General features: G+C 44.5%; 1 protein-coding gene across 6 annotated transcripts in view; it reads left to right on the top strand.

Annotated features, from left to right (window-relative positions):
* The window catches only part of LOC143212529 (uncharacterized), an 81,249-nt gene that overhangs the window by 32,627 nt on the left and 31,515 nt on the right, over positions 1 to 17,107 (top strand). For 5 of the 6 annotated variants that reach the window (XR_013009726.1, XM_076431395.1, XM_076431397.1 and 2 more), the window contains exons 2-5: positions 2,518 to 2,755; positions 13,468 to 13,558; positions 15,860 to 15,955; positions 16,752 to 16,889. Coding sequence is in view for 5 of the 6 variants with exons in the window: in XM_076431395.1 (XP_076287510.1) it covers positions 2,518 to 2,755; positions 13,468 to 13,558; positions 15,860 to 15,955; positions 16,752 to 16,889 (563 nt within the window). In the remaining variant the exon portion in view is untranslated. The remainder of the gene's footprint in view (positions 1 to 2,517; positions 2,756 to 13,467; positions 13,559 to 15,859; positions 15,956 to 16,751; positions 16,890 to 17,107) is intronic. The other variant, XM_076431398.1, reaches the window with a different exon arrangement.

Below are 17,107 nucleotides of genomic sequence, written 5' to 3'. Positions count from 1 at the left end.
CTGTTCGTAACTTTCTTATTTTTGATTGTTTATTTGTGAAATCTCCACTGGCACATGGGCGGCTCTTTTCCGGTTAAAGTGATACCCCACACGATGCAGTTCGAACTATAATTGTTTGACTAATCCACGATATAGTGGAGCCTCGATTATCCGAACTAAATCAGACACAACGTCTTCGAGACGATTTTAAAACGTGTTCCAGTGGGAGTTTTGCAACGTTCGAGGGCTTGAATGAAAGGTGAAGAATGGCGCTGTGTGATAGAGATGATCGCGTTTAAAAAGTCAACAGAACCAGTTTACTTACTTGTGTAACGTTTTAATACGACAGTAATGGTGTTTAAGAGTTATTTAAATTGAAATATCTCCTAAACTACTAACTTTTCGACATACATAGGTTCGTACTTTTTTATAACAAATGTCCAGCAGCATCGATTGATGTATTAAAAAAGAACACATTCCATTTAAAAAAATGAAGGTGACCTTCATATCTCTAAAAAGAATTACATAATAACAAAAATCTTTTTGTTATCGTATGAGCCCCATTTTACCATTCAATTTTGTCCTTCAGACATTTGACGTGTCTTTAAAAACAACAAAGGTATTCATGGTGGTCAAATTAGGTAAAATACCCGGTTAAATAAAACTGTACTGTTTGTTTGTTCAAAATCTAACAACTCCGAAACGGCTGAACGTAGAAATCTTGGGTTTGAGCCATTAGACGCAGCGTTCCTTCGGGAAGGTTTTAGGACAATCCGCATTCGAAAAAGTGCATTCGTTCAAAAGTTGTGACGTCATTAGTGACCAGACTTTTTCGCCCTCTTTTGGGCACGTTTTTGCTTATAACTTTTGACTCTGGTATCATCTATATTCAATTTGAGGTACTCATTGGATTCAGCTCGCCGAGTTCTTTCAAATGACTACTGATTCAATTCTGTAGGTCGCGTGGTTTAGGAGTTATGACACAAAAAGTTTGAGTTTTTCTTAAACTTTTTGGTTTACCGACTTTTTAAACAGGTGTAGCTTTTCAACGGTAGGTTTCAGGAAAAAATCTGAGACCACCTTGGCGATTGGAAATTTCATTCTCTACAACTTTCATATTTGACATTTTTTTCTCCGACGCGATACTAACTATTCTATACTAACTATTTTACGAGAGCTACAGCGTGGCCGGGTACAGTTAGTTTAATTATAAAATAGATAGGTCAATAATAAAATTGTAGACTCTAGAAGCTTTATACAGGGTGTCTCGGAACAGCCGGTGCAAGCAGTGGTGTCCTATCTGGAGAAATAAGTGAGACAAAATTTTCTTGAATTTTCAAAATTGAACATTGTACAGTTTTTTGAAAATTGTCAACCGATTCTACTTCTTGCGAATACTAGTACACGCTGGAAATTCTTCCCTGTTGCAACTACTGGCTCCAAACTAGTCTAATTTATAAGAAAATACGTCTAACAATTTCCGTTTGTTTACTATGGAAAGCAGATTATACGGCTAGCGAGAAGACGTACTAGATTGTGATTGCTGGTTAGCGAAAAATAATAATTTGAACAGGAACATCCTGCACGCAATCATTCTAATGAAAATGCTATCTGATCGGCAGTTGTTACTTCTGATGAGTATCTCGGCGTCGAGCGAATTAGAGGCGGTTTTATAACAACACTATCGATCATGCTGCAGAAGGAAAATATTAATTCGTGTCACGCAAACACCTGTCGCCGCCGCCTCGCTCCGAGGCTTCCGGGCATCAGTTAATTAATTGATAATCCTCGGCGGACTGCTAATTAGCTGGTCACATTAACGGTGCATTAATAAACGTATTATTAATTACTTGATAACGATAATGCTAGGCTATCACGCGACTACATCATGCTCGGGCTATTTCGCAGTAGTTAAAACTATTAGAGAGAAACCCTTTCGATCTCCGGCCTGTCCAAGTAGATCATAAAAGAGCACATAAACATTAGCGAACACAACCGGTTTTCATATTTTACATTTATTGCGATTATAAAAATTCGTTTGTGGAGAATAATGGAATCAATTTCCTTGTCCAAGCAACTATACCAAGAAACTAAGTAAAAAATACTTTTTTATTTTATTTTATTTCATAATTGTATTCTATTCGAAATTTAGTAACACATAAGGAGTCTGAATGGGTTGCAAATTTAATATTGCTTCATTCTGATTAAATAGCATTCGAATATGAATTTTTAAAAAATAAAAAGTCTCTGGAGCAAATAATAATGTGAGTTCTCAATTCTGGCATTTTCACTGAATGCCCCCTACTCGTTTTTGTCGTAAAATCCTAGTTAGGGGATGAAGAGGGTGAAGAACTGATTGGAACATAGCGTATTTAAGATTATGCTGATTTAACAGGTGGCAAATACCAGAGTTCTAAATTCTGGTACTTTCACTGTACTTCCCCTACTTATTTTTGTCATAAAATCCCAGTTAGGGGATGAAGAGAGGAACTGATTGGAACATGCTGTATTGACGATTACTTTGTTTTATGTTCGCAGGCGAGCAAGATGGGCCTCGCAGGGACGCATCCGAGCGGGTTGCCGTTCTTCTGTCCAAACGGGGACCATCTGACTCAACCACCACCAGCCCATATGGGGATTCCACCTTATGGAACGTTGGATGCGGGCAAAGCGGCCGCAGCGGCCGGTGAGTACTGGTCATCAGCCACCCCTGGACAACCATCACCCACCCACCCCGAACACTGGAAACGTCTTCTAGCTGCGGCAGCCTCCACAGGTTAGCTCCTCCCCGAGGTTCCTCGATTGGTCCTTGATCCTCTGATGTAACGTCCTGCTCATCCCCCCCTCCCTGTTGAGCCACAAGGATGGAAGACACTCTCTTTCGTCTACGATCTTTTCGGCGAAAAACCTGCCTCTTTCTCGGAGATCATCTCGATTATCGTCCACCATTAATTATTATACTCAGACCTCTATGTAGACTCTAGAAGCAGCGTTTTCGTTTCTCTTTTAGCTTCTTATTTCTCAGATGGACTTAATTATTGATATAGTCAGTTGATATTAATTTTTTGGACAAAATCTCTCGGGCGATTTCACAGTAAATGGTTGACTAAAATTAATTTTGGAGGGTCTTAAAAAATGATCGATTAATTTTTTAGAAATTTCTTTCTCTCTGTCTCTCTCTCTGTCTCTCTCTCTCTCTCTCTCCCTCTCTCTCAGACAATATAAATTTACAAGGTTACGTGTTTTGTTAGTTAATTAAGTGCAGCGGAGTGTCAATGTCTTTTCAAGGTCAAAAAGAGAGGAATTGGTGACACGATTTTCATTATTGTCGTTCCCGTTTTCTCATGTTGCCACTCGTGTCTTTTTAATCGTATTTTCTCTGTTTTGTTGATTTAATTTTGTGCATATAGGTCTAGGGACGATTTTGATGGAAAGAAGCATGTTTTTCAACGATGCAAGGGTTTGTTGGTGATTGAATTGGTACACTTTCGAACACGCGCGGTTTGGCTCAACAAAATGGTGGTAGTAGCTAAGGTGGAGGTTGCTCTCGCGTTCCCTATGTTTCACTCAACTTCCAGATGGACGAAATCTTTGATGTTGCAAACGGACGATGAATATTTATTAGGATAAAAATCACTATGTCCCAGCGATAAAATAATCGTTGAAACCTGCTGATGCGAATTCGACTCTGTTCTTGCGAAAATTCAAACAACGAGATCAAACAATAAAATCATTCGGAATAAAATGGCGAGCGCACGCTCGACATTCCGATACACGTTCGCGTGTACTCCGTCCATGAATTTGATCGAATGCAAACGCTAACGAAATGAATCTTAAATATTGGAATTCGACGGGGCGTTCGACTATTTCTGCGTGGGTGACGTTTACACTTTAATCAATCATAATTGCTCAAAGGGTCTGACACAGATCGTGTATGTTTCTGCAAAAAATATATGTAAATATATATATTCGCGTTCCTCTTCTCTCTCTCTCTCTCTCTCTCTCTCTCTCTCTCTCTCTCTCTCTCTCTCTCTCTCTCTCACTCTCTCACCCTCTCTCGATGATATCACGTTTGAATCAATAATTCGTTCGGGAACTTGAGCCGCTGGTGTCGGCGCAAATATTGACAACCCCCTCGAATTGTAATTGATGGAATACTTCTGGTCTCTTCTCGTATCGTTTCACCGATCCGCGCAAATATCAACACCCACATATTTTATATATACGGGGAATAGCAACATGATTTGCGTAATCGAATTTGTTTCGACTTCGGTAGACATTGCAAAATACAATTCGGCATTTATACGAATTTTTTCGCTGTTATCTACGCTTTTGGACCGCGTTGAAGATCCGACAATTGTCCCAAAAATGTTGTACTTGGGAGGGATAATTCCTAACGTAATTTCAAACAACTTTTTCCTTTGCGGAAATGTTCTCCGCGGCTCCGTTGCGGAGTTATTAACGAAAAAGCGCAGCTAGAGTGAACAGGCCCCGGCTCGGCCAATGCCGGCGCCGCGCTCAACGGGGTCTGTCGGCGAGGCGCGCTGATTGGTCCGCGTTTTTCGCGAATAACGTAGCAACGGAGCTGCGTAAGGCATTTTTGCAAAGGAAAAAGTTACTGGAAATGTCCTCGGACATCGTCCCGTAGGAGGTAGAACATTTTTCGTTGGTATAAATTTTCATCTCGTTGCAGCGTGGCTCGAGTAACCGCGAGTTCGAGGGTTCCGCAATGCTACCTTGGTCTTGAATAAGCGTTTCCATTGACCGTGCTCTTGCGGTGAATTAAAAAAGAGTCCGGTTGTTGGTAGCCGTGCAAACATTGATATTTCAGCGGGCTCCTAATTGAAGGAATATTTCTTATCGAGTCAAGGGTCTGAGCCGATGCCGCGGCTCGAACTAGGGATGTGAAGAGGCCCAGGCGTCCCCAGAGGGTAAAATACAGGGAAAACGAAGGAGAGAGTGAGAGACAAAGACTGCGGGAGAGAGAGAGGAGTGGAGAGAAGCAAGAAGAGGGGAGGAGAGCAAAAGAGAGAGAGAGAGAGAGAGAGAGAACGGAAGTGGCGGTGGGATAAGAGAGAGAGAAGAGAGGCTCGCGAACTGGCGTCAAGTAGGAGAATAAGAGGAGGACTCACCATTAGGCTAATCAGCCAGGCATGCAGCCTCCCTCTGGCGCCGGGTCAAGGGGGTTTCAACCTGCCTCTCTATTTCTACAGCTTCTCTCCTTCCTACGAACGTTGCACACGCCTCCCAGACCATCCTCCAACCCTGAGGAAACCCCTGACTATCATCTTTGTGTAGCGGTGTGGATTAACAATCGATCGACGATCCGCTGCACCGATTCATCAGATACCTGTCGCGTGGACCTGCCGCCATCTTCATTATCCTCATCCACGCGACAGCTGAACTGTGATCACTAGACTGCGGATGTTTACGCAAAATATAAATTTTCTACGTTTTTTTCTTTTTAATTACGTTGACAAGCTGGAGAAAGCAGCTGTAATAATCTGAAGCAACACGGTGCTTATAGAGTCAGACCTACACGATTTAAGTAATGATAGATATTATCGAATACTGTCTTCCTATTCCTGGCGCTTTTCCGATTAAAACGATACCCAACATGATACACTTTGGATCACGAATGTTCGTTTAATCCTCGGTACAGCTTACCCTCTATTATCCGTATCGATTGTAAGCGACTTCTTCGAGACGTTTTTAGAATGCGTTCCAGTAGGAGTATCACGACGTTCGAGGGCTTAAATTGAAGGTGAAGGATAGACATATATTGAGAAATTGACAAAATTGAGTTCTTATTTCGTATCTACCACGACGAAGAGGTAAATGATGAACCAGTACGCGCACCGCTAAGTCAGTCGAGATTTCGTCCAACTGGGTATTTCGTCTAAAATCGTAGCTTGGACAATAATTTGGGCCGCGGCCGCAACAAAGGGGGATCCTCGGCGTGGAAAGCCGCAGTCCCCCGGCGACTTTCAAAGATGTCCGCCGTTTCCGGCGTCGATAACTCTAATTACGGTCCATTAATCCGGCGGGCGAAGGGTCTCACAATAAAATCCTTGAAACTGAAGAATTCTAATTCAGTTCGGGTGGTGTAGTCGTCGTCGGAGCTACTTCTCGGAGGGCTCGGGGTATCTTTTCACCTCTGCGGAGTCACGAGCAGAAAGAGAGAAACTGAAAGAGAGAGAGAAGGAGAGAGAGGATGAAGAGGAAGAAGGGTAGTTGGGACGTATTTGCGCGCGCGCTATCTTTCTCTCCTCTCGTTCTGCCTCGGGCCTGGCCGCCCTCCGTCGCACCCCTCCTCCTCGTCGCCACCCCTGTCCCTAGAATATGTAGATGGGGTTGATAGCGTTTATGCACAACTACGAGTTCGTACGGCGGCTCGGGTTCTTTGTCTTGCAAACGAGCGAGCATTTTACCCCCACCGTGTCCGCGGACCCTCCGGCTTCCTTCCCCCATCCCCTTCGAGTTTCACCCTCGGTTTTGCATCCCTCCGTCGCTCTCCGAACGACAGCGTTCCCCATCTTTCCCTCCTTCTGCCACCACCCCTCCGCCCCCAGAGAGCAGAGGTGGCGGCACTGACTTCCATCCCTCTCTCGTTCAGACCCTCCCCTAACTTCTCCGCCTATTCATCTTCTTCCGTCTTTCCCGCTCCAACGTCCATCTTCCACTTTCTCTCTCTTTCTCGCTTTCTGCTCGCGATTCCGAATGCTTCTCTCTCTCTCTCTCTCTCCACGGTGGTTCCAGCCCCCTCGTGTCTACCCAACCCCTTGGTGCCGCGCACGGATCTCTCCCGCTTCCACGAATATATTTCTAATTAGCTCCACTTTTCGATCTCCGCCGCGTGTTTATTTCAGGATTCCGTGGAGAAGAGCAGACGCGAGAAGGGAGGAGGTAAGGGAGCGAACGAGAGGGAGGGAGAGAGGGACCACGATTCCCGGTATGAAACGCCGGCAGTCCGCCATTGATCCGCTTAATTTTTCTCTTCTCTCTAGTCAGCCGACCACCCCCCAAGCCCTCTCTCCCTCAACGGCCCCCGGCGATCTCCTTTTTTCGCGATTATGAGGCGTTCCTTCTTCTCGCCGATTTTACTGCGATCCCCCGCGTACATTTTTTAATCTACCCGCTTTTGTGCCGGCTCGGTTTCCCTCGAAAACACTTACCAATTACTGGAATGCCTCGCTCTGTGTCACCGAGAAACGGTATAAATTTCTTCCACGTATCGCGGCGACGCGACGCGAATCTTCCAGACGGAAGCGGTACAACGGGACAATACTTGACTAATATCTATTTATTTATTTATCTGTACACTCCCGACGAGGGTTCGCTATCCTATGAAACGCGTAACTTGTAGCCGAAGCTTCGAAGATAGAGAGAATCAGGGGAAACGGTGTCAACATTTTGGAAAGTGTTGAATAACTTGTTTGTTGTTAGTTATTTCTACATGAAACTTATGTCTGCGTATTCCTGACGCTTTCCTGTTTAAAACGATACCCAACACGATGCAGTTCCGATCACAACTGTTCGCGTAACACACGATATAGTGGAACCTCTGCTATCCGAACCTGGTGTCTCGATTTTACAGAGATTCCTCGACACGATTTTAGAACGCGTTCCACTAGGAACTTTTCGATGTTCCACGGCTCAAATTAAAGGTGAAGGAAGGTACTTTGTGATGGGAGTGATTAGGTTTGAAAAGGATGTTGAGAGCTCGTGGGAAAATCAACAAAACCCGACAATCACAACTCGGACAAAATTCACCCCATTTCAAGATTCTTCTGCGCGATCTTAAAACGCGTTCCGGCACGAATTTCTCGCCGTTCGAGGGCCCAAATTAAAGGCGACGGAAGGTACTTTGTGATAAGAGTGATTAGGTTTGAAAAGGATGTTGAGAGCTCGCGGGAAAATCAACAAAACCCGACAATCAAAACTCGGACAAAATTCACTCGATTTCGAGATTCTTCTGCGCGATCTTAAAACGCGTTCTAGTACGAATTTCTCGCCGTTCGAGGGCTCAAATTAAAGACAAAGGAAGGTACTTTGCAACCCCCACGGATAAAACTTGCAAATCTAGTTGAACGTCGTCACAACAAATTCCGGGGACGAAAGTGTCCCCAGTGTTCGCGTTAAGGGTGGGTATTTCCCAGCGTGCGGCGAGGTCCAATTCCGGATCAATCGTCCTCGGGGAACCGGGGCCTAAAGCCACAATCGTGGCAGTTTCAAAGGGGTGCAACAAATCCCGATATTTCTTGAACAACCTCCCGGGAGGAATTACTTAAGACATCATCCCCTCCTCGATTCTCGTAGGACGATTCATTTACATTCTGCCGTGAAAGAGGTGGCACGGAGTAGTCCGGGGGGTGGTATCCTGAAGTAACCAGGAAGAATCGAAGTCCCGGAAGAGGAGAGTAGTCGAGGAGGAGAATCGATATCGAGACCGGTTACCGGATCCACGAACGAGAAGACCGAGGGTGAAAGAGGGGGGGTATGGTTTCTGAAATGCTCGCAGGAAAGGGTCGTTATCTGTCCAATATCGTGTACGAATAAGGTAAGGGACGAGAGAATTAGAAGCACGACGATCCGCGCCGCGTTCGCTAGTAGGAGAAGAAGGTGGATGTAAGGGTGGAGAGAGGTAAAAAGGGGGTGTGGACGGGAGGGGGGGCGGGAGAGAGAAGGTAGAGGAGAAGGTGGAAGGACGGCGGAGGTGGATTGAAAGGGGTGGCTCGTAATATCCTGGCGAGTCCGCGGGCTCCGTCATGTGTGCTTAATCACTTTCCAGTCGACTCGGCAGTCTGCAACCCCATTATCGGGGTCTCACCACCCGGAAAATTACTCTTTTATTCTCGAACAACTCGAGCTCCCGGTGTGTTCCGTACACCGCGATCATTCTCTGTCTTTCCAACCTGCAGCTTTCTCGTCCTTCATCATCCCTCTGCTCCGACGACTTCGATGGTTTTCGACGTTTTTTCCGAGAGAGAGAGAGAGAGAGAGAGAGAGAGAGAGGGGGGGGTGGGTGGGAGAGGATCCGTCACGGTTCTGTGTCTATTTCGCTCTATTAGAGACTATCGTTAGCATTTATTCGGCCGTGGTTTCTCCGACGTGCGTGTCTCGATGAGGGAGGAAGCGCGCAGGATTTCGACAAAGGGATGCTCCGACGTGAACACGACTCACTGCGCCGGCCCCCTATCCCACTATCTTCAAGTTTTAATTGGTCTTCCGATCGGTCGCGGGCTTTTTTCTTAACTCGCGCAGAGTGGTTGCGCGGGATTTCAGCGATTCTTCATTCGGCCGAGAGCGGGCTCTCGTTTTTCTCTAGAATTAATTGAACGCATTTTATCTTACGGATCGGTGATTTTTTTGCGCGAGTTCACACGCAACGTCCTCGAGGAATCTTGTGCGAACCTCTTAGCTGCGATCCGCGCGCGCGATAGATCAATTTGATTGGAGCACTCCGGCTGATCTAAACGAGGAACCGAGGAAGATTGTGGTGCACTGACATTTTCAGAATTGGTTTAGTCGAACTGTTTCGGTGGGAAATCCATTCTGCAGGCTCTTCATTGATTTATGAGGGATTTGGAATAAAAACATTTTGCTTCTCACTCCGGTTCTACAATTCCCCCACCCTTCCGCCAGATCACGTGACTAATCTGGTACTTGGAGAGAGGGGGTAACTGGTTCCCCTGAATTGAAAAATTGTGCAATTTCAAATAGGAAGAAGACTGAGAGAAACGATTCTCAACGAAAATTAGCGAAGAAAGCGGCCAGCTCGTTTAATCGGCCAGAAGTGAGCACGGTTCGAGTGTCGGTCGTGTCGGGAATGTGTATCGCTCGAACCTTTCTTGCTCCTCAAAGAATAAACCCGGAATCCTGCGTTCAATCTGGTCTCTCGAGTGTCCCTCGAGCTGCTCCGACAAGGAGGAGACACGTTCGAGTGGTATTTTAACACTCCAGCAGAACGAAAAGTGTGTTTACGTCGCCGCAAGCCTCCGACACGAAGACACCGCTGGATATTTCCCCTCGTCTGATCGCTCAATTCATGTAAAATCGAATCGCGTTTATTCCGTTCGATTATCTCGCGCGGTGACTGTTTTATCACCCTGATCGCTTGTCCTTCAGCGGACCGTTCGGATAACAGAGGCTCTACTAAATCGTGCATTACACCTACAAATACAAGCCGATCTGTATCGTGTGGGGTATCGTTTTAATCGGGGAACTGTCAGCTATATACCAGTCAAAGTTTCATGCAAAAATAATGAACAACAACAAAGTTATTTAACAATTTCCAAAAGGTTGACACCGTTCTCCAGCTTTCTCTCGATGTTCGAAGCCTGGTCTACGAGTTTCAGCTGGCGCACAACGAGATTTGACTGTTTCATAACGTGGTCTACGGTTTCGAGAGTATGTCACCGAAAATTCCATCGAGTTCGAGTCAGTCTGAAGATTGGATTCGCCAAGTTTTACGACGTTCGAGCGGTCTTGTTTCACAAACAGGGGATGGTAGAGGGCTATAGTGATCGGCGGAGGCCGAGGACCGATCTCTTTATGGTCCGGGGACAGAGACAGTCGTTATCCACGGGGGGTTGGAGTGGCCCTATCGCGGAAAACCACGCGTTGACCGATTTCGTGCAGGCGGACAGAGCCGAGGCTGGTGATTTGCGGAGAAACACGCCTCCCGGACATGTTCAACCGCGAAAAAGGAGTCTGAAGAGTAGTGGGTTCTGGGGGGGGGTGGCGGCGGCGGCGGCGACTGAAAGTGAAAAAAGAGTCCATCTATCCAGTCCATACGCCACAACGAGGACGATATAGAAAGAGGTGGTGGCGCGGAGGAGGGGGACGGTCGAAGGGGGTAAAGTATTGGCCTCGTCAAGCGGTTTCAGGCTTGCCGATATTCCGGGCCGCTTCTCGTCGACTCTTATGAAGCCAATTACACTTTGCCTCGCCAAAGGCACCCCACTTATACCAGCCAGCCGACGTTTCTGGGGTTCTTCGGGGCCGATTCCGCAGCACGTACCCGGTTTATATTAGATACCGCTACTATGAAAGCTGCTGCCACCCCTTTCCAATCGCTCCCCGTGTGTCTCCTCGCGTAATGATCAGCGGACGCGCCGCCGGGGTGCTGATACAACTTGATACAGACGCTGACCGAACAATGACAACGGTCATTAGCGGACCGCTCATTTTTATCTTCAAGTTTTGTGGACGAATTTTGAGAGAGTGGTTCTACATCAAATCCTATTTTCATTGGTAATAGCTTGACTGCGGATTTTATGCAATTATGACGAAAATGGCCGCGTACAATTTAAAGCAGTGGATGTATTGCAAATATGGCGAAGTTTCCGTTTACGTCCATCGTCAGAATTGGATGAAATTTTGGAAATAGGTTCCTTTTTGACTAAAATGATGATTGTCAGAAGGATTTTTTGCGAAGTTTTGTATCATTTCAATGTCACTCCCTACCTTACCCTTTCCGCCCCCCTCCCCCTACCACCTAATCCTAACTAATTCTGATCGCATAATCTTCGCATTGTAGATATTCAATTAATTGGTCTAACAATTGGAATTTTGAAAACATTTTATATTAATTTCCAGAATATACATAGTTAATATCTTCAATTAATTGCAAAAATGGATCATCACCAGCTTTGTTGACCTCATAGCGCCATAAAAATTCAAACATGTGAGCTATGATTGAATAATCATGCGACCTCTACTTAGACTCCTATAGATTGACATTGAAATGGTAAAAATTTTTTTTTCGAGTCGCCAAAAATCCTTCTGACAATCATCATTTAGTCAAAAACGAACGTGTTCCCAAAATTTCATCCAATTCTGACGTCGGACGTAAATGGAAACACAGCCAAAAATATTTAAGCGCATCAATGTATTATTTTCATAATACAGTAAATGCTCCTTCGTTGTCCGAAAGCCGTGGTTTGCACGGACAACGATCGTGCCCGGACACCTCTTTTTATTTATGACTGCGTTTAGATCGCGCCGAGCGAGACTTCAGTAGAGAGCCGAACATAGAGAAGGACAGAATGAAATGGCCGTCGCTGGTACAGTACAAAGAATGTCCCATACGCTGTTCTTCGTTGCGTTCGAAAGTTTCATCGTCGATTAAACCACTAAATACAGTAAATTTTCTATAGATGCGAAGGCCTCGGGGGGATTTCTTCGCATCTATCGCATTTGGTCCTACTATTTGAGCTTCAAAGGCCGAGCCGAACGTAGAGAAGGACAGCGCGTGTAAAGAGAGACCATGGCAACTGTCGATGCGACGGCAACTGTCCGCGTCTCTTTCGAAACTCTCGTCATCGATTAAACCACTAAATACAGTTGAAATTATATCGTGTTTGGTATCATTTTGCATTAGAAAAATGCCAGGAATATGTTGCTGAAAGTTCCATAAAAAAATTATGAAGAATAAAGAAGATTAAATATTGGTGTTACATTGTGATGACGCACGGGCGTTTGAACTGTGCCGACGACTGCTGCGACTCTCCGCGTCACGTTAGTAGTGGTTCACGCCGATATACCGAGCCGAGATCAGATTACTAAGTTGGAGGGGATATTTCTTTCGCATCTGTCGTACAAAAATTTTCGCATCTATAGAAAATTTACGGTACAGTTGAAATTATATCGTGTTTGGTGTCATTTTAATCAGAGAAATGCCAGAAACAAGTTAGTGAAAGTCCCATTAGAAAATAATGGAAATTAAGCAGTTTGAAAATTCGATTCATTCGAGTCAATGCCGTGGTGTCCACACCGACATACCCGAGCCGATATCAATCGTCGCGACGCGGCGTTGACAGGCAGTGGAGTGGGTAGGCGCTGGACAACGACCGTGCCCACGATCCCGGACAACGAAGGAGCATGTACTGTAGAATGATTAAAAGAAGAACACAATTTATATTTGACTCGTGTGTCTTGCAATCGATGTGAACATTTTTTATTTTGCATAAAGATCCGCAGTCTAGTACATTATAGCGTTTGTAGATCGAGAATAAATAAACACCGTACGAAATTCTTGTTGAATTTGATACCACAGCATTTTTTGAACATTTCTATGAGCCATGAAAGCATAAAAATCCGCAATCTAATTATTAGTAGATGTTTATACAATTTTGCAATTTTTGTAAACGAATTTTAAAAACGTGGAACATAAAATAGAATGTTACTTCCGGTGGTAGTTGCCTTTGCAGATCTGAAATAAATAACAAGAAATTTCTTTCTTTGATTCGGTTCTTCCAGTTGAAAAAGTGTTTTCTCAGCACTTTCTCAGAATTTCACTACTCAAGTTTCACTTCCAAGGGAGCTGGCTTGAACTTCAGGGTGAAATTGTTTTCAAGGTTAACGACAATATTTCCAAAGACCGAACGTTTCCTTGCATCTTCTTTGCAATAAATAAAAGATAAGAAATAAAAATGTTTGCAGCGGATCGGAGGTACTCAACGAGCATCCTGATTTCTGTTCCAGGTCTGACGAGGGCGCCGATGTATCCCTTCTCCGCGGGTCAATATCCGTACCCCATGCTTAGCCCGGAAATGACGCAAGTCGCCGCTTCCTGGTAAGTTCTATACACGCTTTCGCCGATTGAAAAACGTCACCGGCAAACAGCTCCGATGATGAATCTCATCTTTGTCTTCCGAGAGGGTTTTTCCCGGCGAGATCGATCCCTCTCCCCACCCCGGGACGCTGCTTCTTCTGCTCGGATAAAAGGAACGATTAAAACCCATACACGTGCGCCAGCATATCACCCTTTCTCTTTCGCTCGCGCACGTGCAGGCTCGAATTAACGATTCCGCGAACAGTTCGTTCCGCCGGTGGGAGTCCATTAATCTCGTTACCCCGAGATAATCCGGCCGGGTTGATTGGAATTTTCATTCCGGAAGCAAGCTAGATATGCCGATTACCAGATCTCCGCGATTTTTGTATCGGAAAACCGCGGCGAAGAGACAAATATTGAGATTTCGAGTGGCGCGGTAGAGAAAGAGGGGCGGGTAAACGGGGGTTGGGAAAAAGCGTCACAGGGCGAGTCTTGTTCCGATTACAATACACTTTTACAGTAATAAAGTCGACGATTGTATGCCGAGTGGCCCGATTTACATCGCAAACGCTCGGTTTTGATCAGTCGTTCATCCCCCCCGAGAAACTATAACGATTACTATCTTTGGTTGTCATTATTCGGCCAGTCTACTTTCGCCAAGTTGACTGCCTGTCGAAAAAAACCTGCTGAATAAATTAATTCGTTAGATGTGCAATTATTCTTCGGTCAAGCACGCGTAGAAATCGTGAACTCGATAAATTCTGTCTCGTCGCCGTTCTTGTTCGTTCCGTTCCCCCACTACAAATCCCCGGACTCACCAAATCAGGAGGAAAAGTTACCCCCTCTCTCTGCCAGTACCGATTAGTCACATGACAAAAGAGATTGAGAAAATGCTAAATTTAAAAAATTAGAAAATATAAGAATAATAATAAAAATTTTTAAAATATAGGATGATTTGGCCAGATTTGAAAAAATTAGTAGTAAGTACCATCTTTATTTCATAATATAAATCCTTTAATAACAATTGTCCGTTGACTTTTGGACGGGAGTGTACCTATTTTCTTAATATGGCGACTCTGACGCGTCAAATAGTGGGGGAATGTCACCGCCCACTGAGCGGAATGAAGAAGTGGGGGAACGGTCCTACCGCGGGCCGCGGGCCAGTCTGACGGGCCCGCCATAGTAATTTCTTTTACAAGGGAAGGGCCCCAAATGTCCGACCTCGGTTTTGATAATTTTTTGTGAGATGATGGTGTATGGATCCCTAATTATGTATGCAAAATATTAGCTGTAGTGACTCAATAGTTTTAAAGATATAAACAATTAAAGTTTCATACCTTGTTGATATACTATCATTTGAGCTGTATCAAACTTGAATTGTTTGTATCTTTAAAACTATTGAGTAACTACACCTAATATTTTGCATATATAATTAGGGATCCATGTACCATCATCTCACAAAGAATTATCAAGATCGAAGTCGGACACTTGGGGTGCTTCCCTTGTTAGACATACACGTCTTCAGCAGCGAGATTTTTGGATCATCGTGTGTGATTGAAGTAAATTTGCCACGTGTTTGTGGCCGAAATGAAAAAGGTCCGAAGTGTCCAAGCGTCCGAGGGTTAATAGCCAAGGGTAGCGTTCCCTATTCGTATCCCGTTTCTTCGAGGAAAATCAGAACCACCCCCCTCTTTCTGATTTGGCCAACCGGTCATCCTCTCAGTTCCGGTCTATTAGAGCTAACCACCGTCGTCGTCGGTGCTCGGAGACGCTATATAACACACGCCGACCGCAGAAAATTCTCCTCCAGCGAGCGGATCCCTCATCCTGCCCTCCTTGTTATTTGCTTTCTGCCCGAACCGCCCCAAATTGAGATTTTCCACAGATGATTAAGCCCGTTCTTTCCAATTAGGAGGGCGGAACCGTGTTTTTTCTCCGGAACGGGGGATGCGACACGAAAGTGCGTATTTTTGGCTCCTGTCTCCTCTAGGCTTTCGACTGTTGCCGAACTGCTAGAAGAATGAAAATTGTCAAAACAATTAAACTAAACCATTGATGTCTCTTACAGAATTGCTGCTTCAACCCTTACGTCGATAACCGGATACCCACTTTGAATTTCTTTTTATAAAGAAGTTTAGCGTTAATATTTTTGTTGAGAGTCGGCAAAATGAATTGATCAATTTAATTTTTACACTAATTCTTCGGGTATCACGGATTAATTCATATTTGAGTGTTAGGAAATGTTGGTTATTGACATAACGGTTCAGGTAACTGCTCGTGGGTGAGTTTAGGGTGATTTTGATGGCATACTTTTCGTTTCAGGCATACACCAAGCATGTACCCCATCTCCCCGGCAAGCGCGGGCTTCCGAAGTCCGTATCCGACGAGTTTACCCATCCCAAGTTCTAGTTTACCAAGGTTAGTAGGTGATCGAAGTCGAAGTTATTCACTGTACCACGAAAATTCCGGTTACATAACTCTGGGATCTGCCCAAATCACTGAACGTTCCCTCATTCACCTGATAACTGCCCTAAGAAACTGTGATCAATTTTTGCTTAGATCCTGATATAGTTTTCTGAACAGTACAATTTCAATTTTTAAGCGTTTTCTCAGAATTTCAGTACACAAGTTTAAGATTCTAGCCAAAACACAAAGAGATCGCTATCTATTAGGTTGGCGACTAAATTCGCGAGCTGTAGTTTCGTAACTTATTGTATCATTATAATCTCATTCAGTGACCATTCCTTTTGAACTGCATATCATTTGAAAGCTCTGAATTTTGCGATTAATTTGATATAAAATATTAAATTACATTAAATTTAATTATTTACTTATTCAAATATTAAATTTATATAATTTGATACAAAAATGAGGTTCTCGAGATCATTCGGAGCAACATTTTCCTTTGCAAAAATGGCGTCCGCGGCTTTGTTAAGGAGTTATTAACGAAAAACCCGACTGTGCCAACACGCGTCTAGGTCGCGCTCTGATTGGTCCATTTTTGAAAAGGAAAATGTTGCTTCAAATGATCTCAGGAACCTCCCATTTCTGTATGGAATAAATAAGTTGCCACCCTAATATTTGTTTCCAATGAAGATTTAAAATAAAACTTGAAGAGTTGCTTCAGAACGTTCAGTTTCCGATAGGATTAAATGACTGAGTCAACTAAAATCATATCGCGATGCGAGAATTCTAAGGACCACGATTTTTCCAGTGATCTCTACCGGTTTTCGCCGACGGGTCTGATGCCCCCGCATCCTGGCCTGAGTCCGCACGCACACGCGCTGACGTCACACGCACTGGTGCCATCGACGCCGAAGACGGACCATTCTTCCTTGGATCACAATCACAGGTTCGTTGGTTTTCCTACTTTCTGGCTGTTAGCGACACCTGAATCGCCCATTGCGAATCAGACTGTCCTTATCCTCTAAGTAACTACCTTGGAATCCTATGTACCATCAACCAAACCATCAGACCATCAACCACCATCAAGTGTCCCATTACGTACACTCTGTACTAGGCTAGCATAATAATGAAAGCACAATGTCCATGTTCATGTACATGTACAAT

Source organism: Lasioglossum baleicum, chromosome 10 (assembly GCF_051020765.1).
Source record: "Lasioglossum baleicum chromosome 10, iyLasBale1, whole genome shotgun sequence".
NCBI lineage: Eukaryota > Metazoa > Arthropoda > Insecta > Hymenoptera > Halictidae > Lasioglossum > Lasioglossum baleicum.
Note: the sequence above shows the minus strand (reverse complement) of the source record. Positions and strands in the feature narration are given on the sequence as shown.